General features: G+C 61.4%; 2 protein-coding genes across 15 annotated transcripts in view; one reads left to right on the forward strand and one right to left on the reverse strand.

Moving 5' to 3' along the window:
- Positions 1-10,750, forward strand: part of TMEM175 (transmembrane protein 175) — a 27,971-nt gene extending 17,221 nt beyond the window's left edge. For 10 of the 14 annotated variants that reach the window (XM_077750536.1, XM_077750533.1, XM_077750529.1 and 7 more), the window contains 7 exons: positions 1,736-1,787; positions 2,273-2,308; positions 2,969-3,052; positions 3,479-3,643; positions 7,490-7,572; positions 7,669-7,848; positions 9,194-10,750. In XM_077750536.1, coding sequence (XP_077606662.1) covers positions 1,736-1,787; positions 2,273-2,308; positions 2,969-3,052; positions 3,479-3,643; positions 7,490-7,572; positions 7,669-7,848; positions 9,194-9,854 — 1,261 coding nt within the window. In that variant the 3' untranslated portion in view covers positions 9,855-10,750. The remainder of the gene's footprint in view (positions 1-1,735; positions 1,788-2,272; positions 2,309-2,968; positions 3,053-3,478; positions 3,644-7,489; positions 7,573-7,668; positions 7,849-9,193) is intronic. The other 4 variants (XM_077750526.1, XM_077750525.1, XM_077750527.1 and 1 more) reach the window with 4 other exon arrangements.
- DGKQ (diacylglycerol kinase theta) overlaps positions 10,156-13,258 on the reverse strand; it is an 11,853-nt gene continuing 8,750 nt past the window's right edge. Inside the window, exons 16-21 of the mRNA XM_077750582.1 lie at positions 13,008-13,186; positions 12,576-12,676; positions 12,264-12,410; positions 12,066-12,177; positions 11,838-11,990; positions 10,156-11,559 (exon numbers count right to left, since the gene is read on the reverse strand). Of these exons, the coding sequence (XP_077606708.1) occupies positions 11,458-11,559; positions 11,838-11,990; positions 12,066-12,177; positions 12,264-12,410; positions 12,576-12,676; positions 13,008-13,186 (794 nt within the window). The 3' untranslated portion in view covers positions 10,156-11,457. The remainder of the gene's footprint in view (positions 11,560-11,837; positions 11,991-12,065; positions 12,178-12,263; positions 12,411-12,575; positions 12,677-13,007; positions 13,187-13,258) is intronic.

The following is a 13,258-nucleotide window of genomic DNA, read 5'->3' on the forward strand; positions in this document are numbered from 1 at the left end:
GCTACGACAGGGCCTGGGATGGTGACACAGGGTAACACACTTGAGTGGCCACGCACCCGGGGCTGGGCAGGGAAAGGGCTGTGAGCTGACTGCCCCACGCACCCCTGCAACACCGGGGCGCTGTTCTCATGGTCCCTCTGCCCAGTCCTGGGGCTCCAGCAAGGAGGAAGAGGCCACAGGGTGCCCGCTCCCAAGCCAGAACTTTCTCTTAAGGAGGAGAAGGTTCATGAGGGTCTGGCAGGAGCAGAGCCCCGAGTCGCAGGGGAGGCAGGCAGGTGGGCTCCGGGGAGAGGGTTGGGGTGGGGTGTGAGCCCTTGCTGAGGAGACCCTCCTGCTTGGGGAACGGTGGGTACACAGGGAGACCTAGGAGCCGTCCACACACTGGCAGTGGCAGTGAAAAGGTTTTCAACGATTTAGGGGCACCTGGGCAGCTCAGTCGGTTGAGGGTCCAACTCTTGATTTCAGCTCAGGTCATGACCTCAGAGATCATGAGTTCGAGCCCCTAGTCACGCTCATGCTGACAGCACAAATCCTGCTTGGGATTCTCTGTCCCTCTCCCTCTCTACCTCTCCCCTGCTCGCGCTCTCTCTCAAAACAAATGATAAATATTTAAAAAGCATTTTTTTTTAACGTTACATTACATACTTGTTTTCAGCAAAATGACCATTTCTGGTAAGGACGGTTGGCCCTTTGCAAAGGGTTGGGGGCTCCCCTGTCCACGCAGAGTGAGGAGGGGGCCACAGCTGCCTTCTGCCCAGTCAGGCAGGTGGCACATACGGCTGAGCTCCCTGTGGCTCCAGCAGCACCGACAGGGCCACACAGCACCTCGTGTGTGCACCGGCTTTCAAAGGCCACACCCCGCTGCCGGAGTTCCTGGAGTGGGCAGAGAGCCACCCAGGGCCCTGGTGGCAGTGCCCGCCCCCCAGGCTCAGTGGGTGGCCAGTGGGGCTGCTGTCCCTGAGGGACGCGCCCCTCTCTCTGACTGTAGGGGAGTGGACGGCCTCAGAGTCAGCCCTGGCCAGATGGAGATCTCCCAGGTGGGGGCACTGAGGCCCGCTGAGCCTTGTCCAAGGGAAGGCCTTGTCCTCTGACCCCTCTGAAGGGGGGCTCCATGGAGGGGCCGGGCGAGGAGAGCAGGGAAAAGGATTTTTGTTTCCAGCTCCTGTGTTGACCCTTGGTGAGCTTTGCTCATGTTCCCTGTGATTAGTTTTCTGTTCATGGTTTCCTGCCTCGAAATAAAAACCATCTCTCTGTTAATTAGGCTGCTTCAGTAGGTTAAGCGTATGACACCTTAGAAAGGATTTCCTTTGTTAAAAGTAGCCTTTGGGCACGAGACCTGAAGAAAGTATTCCCTGCCACTTTGCAGTCTCCCAGGGCAACCAGGGGACATCTCCTGGGCGTGCGTTCTCTGCTCCACCGTCCCCAGAGCCACCACGTGCCTCTTTGGTTTCCACACGGGAATCCCGGCTCTGAAGCCACGTGCTTCAAGTCAGAAGGGCTCGTGGAAATGTGAACAGCACGATTTCTGGGGAACTTGGTTGTTTTTTTTGTTTGGTTTTTTTTTTTTTTTGTCTTTTCAGTCTCTTCCAAACTTTGTACACTGGGTAGTATTTTAAATTCTATTAAAAATGACATATTTTACGGATATTTTTAATCCACAAATGGTGAAACACGTGTGAGATGCTATTAGAACCACTTGATTGATGGCACGTCTTGTTTGTCTTACATTGTTTAGACTGTTCCAGGTTGTTGGTAAGATAGACGACACGCTTGCCTTGCTCAACCTGGTGAGTTGTTTTCCGTTCTTGAGAAACGATTATGTTCATAGTCCCGCCCTCCCAGGAGGAGGCAAGCAAGTGCTCAGCCTCTGGAGCCTCTGGTGTTGAACCCGGAGTGCACCCCTGATCCCTAGGCTCCTCACACACACACACCCCTGCCCCCCGGGGCCCACCTGCCACTCCTGGGGTGCACCCCCGATTCCTGGGCTCCTGTGCCCCCCCAGGCCCACCAACCACTCCTGGGGCCCACCCCCGACTCCTGGANGGGCCCCACTGCTGCCTCCTGGGCTCCTCACAGGACACCCACCCGGGGGCACCGCCTGGGGCCCACCCCCCACTCCTAGGATGAGCCCCCTCCCCTCTTCGTTGGGTGGTGAGAGCATGAGCTGAACTTCCCTGGGATCTAGGAGTTGGACCATGATATGCCTCTGGGGTGGCCTGCTTGCCTTCCCACTGTCCCTAAACCTCCCCCCCACCCCCCTCCCCTCTTCTCTGCCTGCATGATGACCATCACTTTCCTACCATTCACTGTAAGTACCTGCAGTTTTCCCTCTGGGTCCAGCCTGCCCTCCGCTGGGCAGGAGGACTCAAGACCCAGGATGCTCCCTCCTCAGAAACTCTCAGACCAGCCGGGTGGTCCAAGGCCCCACCACAGAGTTGCACAGAGGAGGAAGGTGCCAGGGGAGCCAGCGGCAGCCAGGTCTGCTTTGGGGTGGGACACACCTAGGGTTTCCAGGCTGGTTGAAGGGGGAGAGGCCAGCTCAGCCTCTAAGGGTCCAGTAAGGGGCATCCCTTCCATACCTAACGATGCTCCCAGCCCCCGCACGGCCCCCACCTCACTACCGCCTCCTGTCCTGGGCCCCTCCGCAACCTGTGGCCCCCACACTTCCTCAGGCAATGGCTCTTCCACAGCCTGGCCTCCCTGTTCACGCCTGCCCGCACCGCCCTCAGTCCTGACGGGACAGTGCTCTGGGCTTGCGGAGCCATGCGCCACAGAGAATTCTTCATGAATTTGATGACATTTCAGCTTTAGAGGCTTAAAGCGCTGTGTGGAATTGCTCCGGGTCTGGCACTGCCCCACCCCCAGACGGCCCTATGACCCAGTGTGCACAGTGAGGCCAAGACACAGCAGGCCCCTGGGGCCCCGGGGCCCTGCACAACCTGCTTTTGTCTTATCTCTTTGGCTGCAGTTTTCCTTAATGGTGACCTTCCCCGAGGTGCCTCTGGGCATCTTCCTGTTCTGTATGTGTGTGATTGCCATCGGGGCCGTGCAGGTAGGACACCCCAGCCCGCCTCCCCCTCCCCACACGCTCGCCCCCCTGGAGCACACGGTGTGCACACACATAGGATGTGGGGTGTTGGCTGCAGTGAGAGCCGCAGGCAGCAGCAGGACAGATCCCGAGGTTCTCCGAGCCAGGACTCTGTGCCCACACGGCGGGAGGGAGGCATGGGGCCACCCAGTGCCCTGAGGCACTTGACTGATGGGGCAGGGCTCCGGGAGACCCCCATAGCAGCCCCAGGAACAGAGCCAGGGCTCCTGTCTCCTCTTCCCACCCACCAGGACACCCCGTGGGGAGGCTCCCAGCTGAACCTTCCTCTCTGGGGTCCCCACCCCTGAGGCTCCTATCCATGCACACGGGTGGGAGGGGGTTACTGGCCAGAGGCCTCTGCCCATGGCCTGCATCCTGCCGCTCCCACAGGCGCTGATCGTGGTGTATGCGTTCCACTTCCCCCACCTCCTGAACCCCCAGATAGAGTGCTCCGCCCACAGGGCCCTGTACCGGCAGCACATCCTGGGCATTGTCCTCAGGGGCCCGGCCTTATGCTTCGCTGCTGCTGGCTTCTCCCTGTTCTTCTACCCCTTGGTGAGTGGAGGGGGCAGGGGTGCGGGCAGGGGTGGCGTCTCACCGAGCAGTCGCCCCCAGGAGGGGGTCCGGGGGAGGCACTACCAGGGAGGGGGTGCAGAGCTGTGCAAAAGTCCCCAGGGGCCAGCGGGCAGCACCTGGCCTGGTGCCCAGGGTGTCAGGGAACACAGCTGGAGGGAAGGGCCCTCCTCCTGCCCCCCTGCTGTGGGGACCTGCACTGCCAGTGAACACGTACCACAGTCAGAGCCAGGCCTGGTGAAACACCTGGTCACATGGGGGCAGCCAGTGGGCCACGACTCACCCACGGTTTCCCTGAGTGGGCGGAGCTTTAAGACCAGTGGGGAGAGTTGTGGGTGCCCAGAGCCAGGCTGTGCTTGTTCTCGTGTTCCAGCGGTGAGGAGGGGTCTACACCCCACACAGAGCCGCCCAGGCAGAGCCTGGGCCGTGCTTGTTCCCGTGGTAAGGAGAGGTCTACACTGCACACAAAGCCGCCCGGGCAACCAGCACTGCCCTGGCAGTGGCAGGGGTGGGGGGGGCCTAGCAGCGTTGCCATGACAGCAGGCAAGAGGCACCTCAGGAGGACATTGATGAACCTGCGTGAGCACATGGGGAGGTGGGCAGAGCGTGCCTGTCCTAAAGATGTGCGTGGAGGGTATGAACCACCCAGAGAGAAAGCCAAGAAAGAAAATTCCTGAACTAAAGGAAACTGAAAAGTGGAGAAAACGGAGGCGAGGCTATTGACAGAAGGAGCCCCATTTTGGGGCCCGGATGAGGTGAGCTGGGTCCCAGGCAAACCTGGGTGTGGCCAGAGGTCAGGATGCTTCACACAGATGTTTCTGGTTCAGTCTTCGGCGCTCTGGACTCTGCACCACTAAACTTCCAGGGGATGCACGAATTCGGAGCTGTGTCGGCCAAGTCACAGAAATCAAGGTTGGCTAGTGCCCTTCAGCTATCGGCTAATTTTTTTTAACGTTTGTTTATTTTGAGAGAGAGAGACAGAGCGTGAGTTGGGGAAGGGCAGAGAGAGGGGGAAACACAGAATATGAAGCAGCTCCAGTCTCTGAGCCATCAGCACGGAGCCCGACGTGGGGCTCGAACCCACGAACCGTGAGATCATGACTTGAGCCAAAGTCAGACGCTTAATCGTCTGCCACCCAGGCGCCCCTTGGCTAATTTTTTTTTTTAACGTTTGTTTATTTTGAGAGAGAGAGAATCCCAGGCAGGCTCTGGGCTGACAGCACAGAGCCTGCCTTGGGCCTCCATCCCGTGAACTGTAAGATTATGACCTGAGCCAAGACCAAGAGTTGGCCACTCAACCACCGAGCCACCTGGTGCCTGTAGCCATCAGCCAATTTAATGAGAATATTGTTCTGGTAGTACGTCTTACAGGAATTCAGGGAAATACTGACAAGCTGTTGTGTCAGAGTTGATTGTGGAAGATTTATGCATGACTCGTGCCTTCACCTGAGCGCTCATGAAGTACAGGGAAGCTCCAGAACCAGAGCCTCATAATTATGAAAAAAAAAGGTTGATGTTATTTTAAATGTGTAGTAAACATTTCAAGAGAATTCCAAGTTTGAAACAAGTAGGCAAAAAACCACTGCAGAGCATGGTTCCCTCGAGGCCAGAGCTGCATGCTCGGGGCTGGGGGCGAAGTCTGCAAGGTGCCCCGAGGTCAGGCCCAGGCAGACAGGCTGATGTGCGAGGTGAAGGGAGAGTAGAGTAGGGGAGGAGCAGGCTGGTGTGCGAGGTGAAGGGCAGGCAGAGTGGGGGAGTGTGCGAGGCGAAGGGAGGGTAGAGTAAGGGAGGTGCGGGGCTGGTGCCCCGAGGTCAGGCCCAGGCAGGCAGGCTGATGTGCGAGGTGAAGGGCGGCCTCGGGCTTCTGCTCGGTCTCCTTAGTCTTGAGCATGTTTGAATTGCAGGGGTGCTGGTAGGAGGGACGCTGCAGGGGTGCTTGGGGTCAGGCAGGGCGTTCTTGGCTGTGGCCTGTGGTGGGTGGCTCCCGGTGGGCAGGGCAGGGCCAGCAAGGGGGCTGCATTAGCGGGGGTAAGGGGCAGCAGGCCCGAGGCCATGTGCACATCCTGGTTGCAGGTGGGGCAGTCTCTCGGCCGTGCGCTCAGGGTGGCCGATGGCCAGTGTTGGTTGGACAAAGTCAGGGGCTAAGGGATGATGAAGGTCATTGTCGAGAACGGAGGGACAGCTGGGGTGTGGTATGGGCGGCCCAGACAGCAGAGCTGAAGACCAGGGCAGGCCATGCCCGCTGCCGAGGCGTGGGCCAGGAGCCTGGTTGAGTGGGCAGTGTCCACTGGGTCCTTGAGGAGCCTGGACAGTGACCGTACTCTGGTGCCATGATGGCAGGGGGGAGGGGACATCTCAGCCACCAAACGGGAAGAGGAGGGCTGGCGGGGGGGGTGCCCAAGTGGTCAGCAGGTCCAGTGGCCAGGTCCAGAGGGCAGGCTCAGTCAGGCCATGGCACTGATGCAGCAGTCCGCTGCGTGTCCACCCCCACCCACCTGCCCATCAGCCTGCCTTCCTCTTCCCTGTGGTGTGGCTCTGACCCCTTGTCCCCTCACCTGCTCACCCGGAGCCCACCGCCCGCCACCACCTGGGAGACCACACATGCGAGCTCCCTGTCCCCCAGGAAGCCCATGGGCTCCATCCTCCCAGACAGCCTCGCCACCCCCTTCCCTCGGCCACATGCTGTGCTGGGTTCACCCTCTGGGTCCAGCCCTTCTCACCACCCTGGCCCGGGCCTTCCCGGTCTGGCCACCTTCCTGCAGTGGTGGCGCTCTGGGGACTCTGCATTGGGCCTCTCCTGCCAGCTTCCAGTAGGGGCCCCTTGTATCATTTCCCGGTCTCCTCAGCCCCAGGCTGGGCTTCCTCCTCCCCTGTGGCTCCCCCCTGCTGACCCCGCGGGGCCTGCCCACCCCCGGCCTCCTCCCGGCTTCACGCCTGGGGGGCACGTCCCTCCGTGTGTCTTGCATGACGCGGCCAGGGCTGTCGGCAGCTGTGTGATGCTGGCCTTCCCGTCTGTGTGCCGTGCGCCACTGTCCCCTGACTGTACTTCATGCATTGTCGCCTTCTCCCCATGTCAGGTGCCCTGAGGTAATTGGCTTGTAGGACAGAAGGGGGGGAGCCCCCCATTGAGGACAGGCCTGGAATGGGGCAGGGGCGGCGGGAGGGCCCACCTGCAGGGGTGTCGGCTGTGTGGGCGCCGCAGCCACAGGGTGAGCAGAGCCCTCATGGGACCTGCCAGTCTGCCCAGCCTTGAGGCCTCATGCTGCCAGGGCCCAGAACACACCCTTTCCTGTACAGATAACTGGGTGTGTGTGTGGTGTAACACACACCACGTACCCTGTAAACTGCACCATCCCGCGGCAGCAGTCGTGTGCACGTAGCCGTGCCGTGCAGCCACCCCTCCACCTCCTCCCGGAACGCTTCCGTCGCCCTACCCAGCTCCCCGAAGCCACGAGTCTCCTTCCTCTCTTTCTCTGTGGATTTGCCTGTGCTGCGTAGTTCATGGAAGCGGAGTCATAAAACGTGAGGCTTTTGTGTCTGGCGTCTTTCGTCCAACATGTTTTCAAGGTTGGTTCACGTAACCCCGCGTGTCAGGACTTGCTCTCGTTGGAGGGGCCGCGCCTCTTGCCCGCTGTCCGTGGTCGCACCTGGGCTCCTGCACGTCTCAGCTGCCGGGAACCCCTCCTCCGCACCCTGCTCTCGGCTCTTCTGGNTCAGCCTGATGAGGTATAATTCAGCTGTTCCTTGTGTTGCTGGTGCTGCCATCCCTTTGGAGCGGGTGGCTTCTGGGTGCCACGTTGCCTCCTGACATGTCTGTGTCTCACACAGTCGTACCTGCTGATGGCGACGGTCATCTTCCTCCCCTACGTCAGCAAGGCCTGCAGCTGGTGCAAGGGCAGGCTTGTGGGTAGGTGCGTGGGCAGGCTGGTGTGTGGGGCCTGGGCACTCTCCCCAAGGCCTGTGGAGCGTGGGAAGGGCCCAGGCGCCCATGACCGGCGTCCCTGCAGAGTCCCCGCCCCTGGCCAGCTCCTCCCTCCCGGCACCTCCACAGGCCCCCAAGAGCCCCCAGCTCACAGTGTGGAGTTCTTCACTTTCGACCTGCATGAGCCTCTCAGCAAGGAGCGGGTGGAGGCCTTCAGCGACGGGGTCTATGCCATCGTGGCCACGCTCCTCATCCTGGACATCTGGTAAGGACCCAGGCCCGAGGAAGGGGTCCAGGGCCCGCCTGTCTGGAGGCTGCTCTTCCTCCAGCCCTACAGAGGCGGGTGCTGCAGCCTCCTGCTGCCACCTTCCCCTTAGAACGAGTCCCGCCCTGGCCAGAGCCCCCCCCAGAAGTCAGGACCCCCATGGGGGCACACGGGGGGAGGCGGGGGCACCAGGGCCACACGCAGGGCTCATGTCACTCTCCCTTCCCCAAGTTGGGCAGATGGGGGGGGGCGGGCTCCCCCCGCCTCCATTCTCCCCTCCCACTGTGGGCCTAGCCCCCAGGCCAACCTCCCCTTCCTCTCCCATCCCCACCCCTGCCCCCACCCCTTCCCNGCCTCTTCTTTCTGCCAAAGTCCTAATTGTAGTTCCTGCATTTTTATTTGTAAATGTTTTATCTACTTTTTCCTCCCAAAGTTTCCATTCTTTTTTAGAGGCTTTTCTTTGGTTTAATTTCAATATATTCTTATTTTGTTGGATGTGTTACAACACTCTTATTTTACGTTTGTATCTGATGGTCTAAACGCTTCATTTTCCTAATTGTTTCTTGATAGCTTTTGCTGATGTAATTTGTGAATTTTTAAAAACTGGGAGCAAACGTTCACTGGTATCGATCTCGGAGTCCTAGACCTAAGGTTCCGGAGTGATGTGGCTTTACGCCTGCCCTGTGGCCAGGGCCATGCTAGCCCCAGTTCCCTTGCTGAGTGGCTGCACAGGGTGGCTAAGGCTGGGGGCCCAAGTGGCCATGTTCCTTCCTGTCCTCAGACCCACCAGCCCAAGGACCTGGGCCAGCACCCCCAGGCTCTGTCTCTGGCCCCTGCCTTCGAGCCCTGGAAGCTCCCTCCATCCCATGGCGAGGGCAGCAGGCTCTCAGGGACATCCATGGAGGGGAGAACCCTGAGACGTGCCCGACAGTTACTCTTTACAATAAAGTGCAGCCCAGATCTGAGGGCCACAGAGGCTAGCCCCCCTCAGGTCTACAGGACCGCTGCCCAAATGGATGGACAGACCTCGTGAGCACCCACCTGTGGAGGCCGGGGTTGGGGGGGGGGTCGGGTGTGGGCTTGGGGCCAGGGCTGCTCACCAGCCCTGGGCTGTCAGCAAAGAAGGTGCAGGCTGGAGTTCAGTTTGAACTTCAGGTGAACCTGTAATTGCTTAGCACACTAAGTGTGCATATAGAGCATAACAAAAGCTATCCATGCCCTTGATCTGAAATTCAAGTGTGCCTGGGAGTACCCAGGTGTAGCCCCCCAACGGGGCTCAGGACAGGGTGGGGGCTGCTACCCCGTGTCGAGGCTGTTACAAATGCTGTGTGTTGACGATCTTCAGCGAGGACAACGTCCCGGACGCCAAGGACGTGAAGGAGAAGTTCCACGGCAGCCTGGTGGCAGCGCTGAGCGTGTATGGGCCGCACTTCCTGGCGTACTTCGGCTCCTTCGCCACGGTGGGCCTGCTCTGGTTTGCCCACCACTCGCTCTTCCTGCACATCCGCAAAGCCACGCAGTCCATGGGGCTGCTCAACACGCTGTCACTGGCCTTCGTGGGCGGCCTCCCGCTGGCCTACGAGCGGACCTCGGCCTTCGCCCAGCGGCCCCACGACGAGCTGGAGAGCGTGCGCGTCAGCTGCGCCATCATCTTCTTCGCCAGCATCTTCCAGTTTGCCATCTGGACCACGGCCTTGCTGCGCGAGGAGGAGACGCTGCAGCCCTCAGCACGGTTCGGGGGCCAGGAGCACGCGTTCATGTTCGCCAAGCTCGCGCTGTACCCCTGCGCCAGCCTGCTGGCCTTCGCCGCCACCTGCTTCCTGAGCAGGTTCAGCACGGCCATCTTCCACCTGACGCAGATCGCCGTGCCCTTCACCTTCCTGCTGCTGCGCCTCCTGGTGCGCCTGGCCCTGGCCGCGCTGCGGGCCCTGTGGGGCCCCGCCCTGCCCACCCCAGGGGCCGAGGACTGCGCCACGCGGCCCCCGCTCCTCCCGTCCCCCCGCTAGCTCCAGGGCCCCCTGGGGCTGTTTCCAGTGCCCTCCTGAGCCCTCGGGAGGAGTCCGCCTCTCGGCTTGACGGCAAGTTCGCTCTGTGTTGTGCGCGTGCCCATTTCTGTCCTAGGCCCGCGTTCTCCATCGGGCTGCGCCCCGTGGACGCTGGTGGTGGGGTGGCTCCAGGGGCAGCTGGGGTCCAGCCCGGAGAGCATAGCCTCAGCCCTGGAGGGGGCGTGGGTCCCCACCGTGGCCACCCTCCTGCACGCAGAGCTCCCTGGCAGACACTGCTCACTAGGCACAAAGGAGACAGGCAGGCCAGCAACGCCCAGACTGTATTTGTCCTGGGTATAAATTATGGTTACATTCAGGTAGTGACAAGGTACACACACGGCCTTGGTGCCACGCCCACACAAACTCACTTAAATACAGAAGGACAGACACTCTGGCCACCACATACAGAGAACCACAGACCGAAACCAACACCAAGGCCTACAAAGCAAAATAACTACACCAACAGGACACAACACACAGTCGTGTGCAGAGGCACATGATAGGAGTGTTCGCCACAAATGGCCACTACAGTGCATTTGTGCAGTTTTGGCAGAAGCTTGGGGGACGTGGCTGGCAGGGCCAAGCCCGGCCAGATGGCGCCAACAGCAGAGAGCCGGGACGGGAGGGACGGAGGGGGTCGAGCTCCCGGGGGGACTCAGGAGACACTGCTCCTGGGCCTGAGGCCAGACTCCATGGGCCGTCTGAACTCTGCGTGGTGGAAGCGTGCCCCACACCCCTCCTGCCACGTCTCCGTCCCCACGAGCAGCAGCACGGAGACCCAGGAGCCTGGCCAGCTGCACACACACTGGGACTGATTGTTGACGAGCAGGTGATTAAAGCTGGCTCCTCCCACTTCATACTTTGTAAACTTCCTCCGGGTCTCCTGGCCCTGGCCTGCCTGAGTGCGTTTCTGGTCCCTTCCAGGCACGCCCTGCCCCACCCTTGTGAGGGCCCAGCCCCTTCCGACTCTGCTGCTTCCTGGGCACCACACCACCATCTTCAGGCTGTTGGCCAAGCCCGCCTGGTCTCGGGGAGTCTCCCCAGGTGCAACCCTATCACATTGCAGGGCCACCAGCCAGACGCCTGGGCCCTCCAGCCCAAGCAGCTCATACAGCAACGGGGCCGCACAAGAAGGCACCTTCCCCCGAGACACAGCACGTGCCCGTGCCCAGCCCTCATGGCCAGGGTGTCGGGAGTCTGTCCTGGGCACACCCAGGGCCCACAGAGCTGGCTGCCCTGTAGGAGCATCTGGGGGGAATGGCTTGGGATTCTGTGCTGCCCAGCTCAACAGGCTCAGAGGTGGTGGCAGGGGTGGATGCAAAGGGAAAAGTGCCTGCCACCCAGGATGGTGGCCTGGACCCCAAGAGGCGAGAGCATTGGCCAGCCAAAGCCCTGTGCCCACCCTGTCATCAGAGGCCAGGGGAAGAAACACCTGCCACCCACTCAGCAGCTTCCACATGTCACAGGGATGAGGGGGAGACGCCCGTAGTCAGAGCCGTGAGCAAGTCCATCCATGGTTGGCTGCAGCAGGTGCTGGTCAGGCAGACTGTTCCAGCGTGCTCTGCTACTTGGGGTCCCCTTCAGGGACAGGCACCCCATCTGCTCGGGCATCCTTGGGGGTCCCAGCCTTCCTGGGCTGCTTCTTGGTCTTCCTGAGCATATGGACCTGTCCCAGGGCCAGTCAGGTCAGAGGGCTGGGTGATGCTGCAGGTGCTATCAGCCCACTTCACCCAAGGGGACAGGGTAGGGGAGAAGTGGGGGCGGGGGGGGGAGGCACTGCTGTATCTTCAGTCTGGGTGCCCAGGGGGCCTCAGGGCTGGCAGGCCTCCCAGTATTAGGGAACAACTGGCTGCCAGAGCGGGCCATTCTGCACGGCCACGGCCTTCTGGCACCACGCCCACCACACGGCTGCGCAGGCCCCTCCCAGCTCACCCCACGTCGTACCTTGGGACCTGCAGCTGAGATGATGATGTGCCCGGGAGCCTGGACCCAGGGCTCGCCATCTACCTGCACAGGTGTGGCCTTTAGGAGAGTTACACGGAAGTAGGAGCCCTGGGCGATGCGGATGCCGGAGCGCAGCCCGCCCTGGACCTGGCCCTGGGAGGGGAGAGGCCAGCTGGGCTCAGTGGGCCGAGGGGCCACACCAGGGCCCGCCTGCCTGCCCACACTTACCATGTGCATGACGCCTGTCACCCCCACCACCTCTAGCAGCCCGTCATCCATGCGTGGCTTCTCGAACCTCGAGTCGCTGTCAGAGCCCCACAGGTCGGCCCCTGAGCCCCAGCTGCACCAAGGGAAAGGCGCACAGGTGAGGGGGGCCGCACCAGGGCCTGGAGCCCCACCTGAGGCCAGAGCCCCAGCCACTGGCACCTGGGGATGTTGATGAAGATGAGACCCTCAATGCTGGGCAGCTCCACCTCCCGCTGCTCCACCTGCAAACGGATCTCCCTGTGCAAACTGCGCGAGTGGCTGATCTTCTGCAGCCCGACCCGCACGTACACACCCTTGTTGTGGAGCCTGCGGAAGAGCACACCTACCGTCAAGGCGGCGCCTTCGACCTGCCTACACTGGCCCCCAGATCCCAGCCCCTATCCAGTTCCCGCCGGCCAACCCCAGGAAGTGAGCCATCACCAGGGGGCAGCCAAGAGCAGCCCCAGGCCTCCAGCCTTGCTCCCCTGGCACCTGCTCGTGAACTTGCCGGGCTCCTCCTCCCGTGCGTGGTGGAAGTCCAGGCTTAGCTCTGCGTCGATGCCAATGCCACAGTAGTTACTCATCTGCACGATCTGAGGACAAGACCGTTTCGTGTGGCCCCGGCCAGCCCCCACCAGCTGGGTCCAGCCTTCTCGTCTCCAGCCCAACCCCGTCCCTGTTGTGGCTGCTTCTGTCCAGTGACTGCCCTGCCCAGTGACCACCAGCACCTAGGAGGAGGCAGGCAAGGCGCGTGTTGCCTGCAAGGATTGAAGCCAGCCTGAGACGTCCGCAGCAAGTCACTGCTCTCTGACAGGTAACAGGATGGCACTGGCAGGTACACCAGGTGGTGGCAGGGACAGGCATGAGTCCCTGGACAGATGTGGCAGAGCCGCCTGCAGGGGCCTCACCGGGGCACACGGATACCTTGGGAGGCTCCACGTCTGCCACGCTGTTCTCTGCACCTGCAGCCTCCTGAGCATCGAGCAGGATGGTCCAGCGGTCCATAAGCACGGCGTCAGCCTCGTCCACTGACACCAGCACAGAGAACGGGTCCTCTCCACTGTAGCCCGCCCCCCAGCGGAGGACCCGACCGAGGTCATTCCCTGGGACACAGGCAGGAGAAGACTGACCCTCCACACCCATCTACCACCCACCCACCCCCACCCCCGGCCTTG

This window comes from Crocuta crocuta, unplaced genomic scaffold, assembly GCF_008692635.1.
Source record: "Crocuta crocuta isolate KB4526 unplaced genomic scaffold, BGI_CrCroc_1.0 scaffold179, whole genome shotgun sequence".
Lineage (NCBI taxonomy): Eukaryota > Metazoa > Chordata > Mammalia > Carnivora > Hyaenidae > Crocuta > Crocuta crocuta.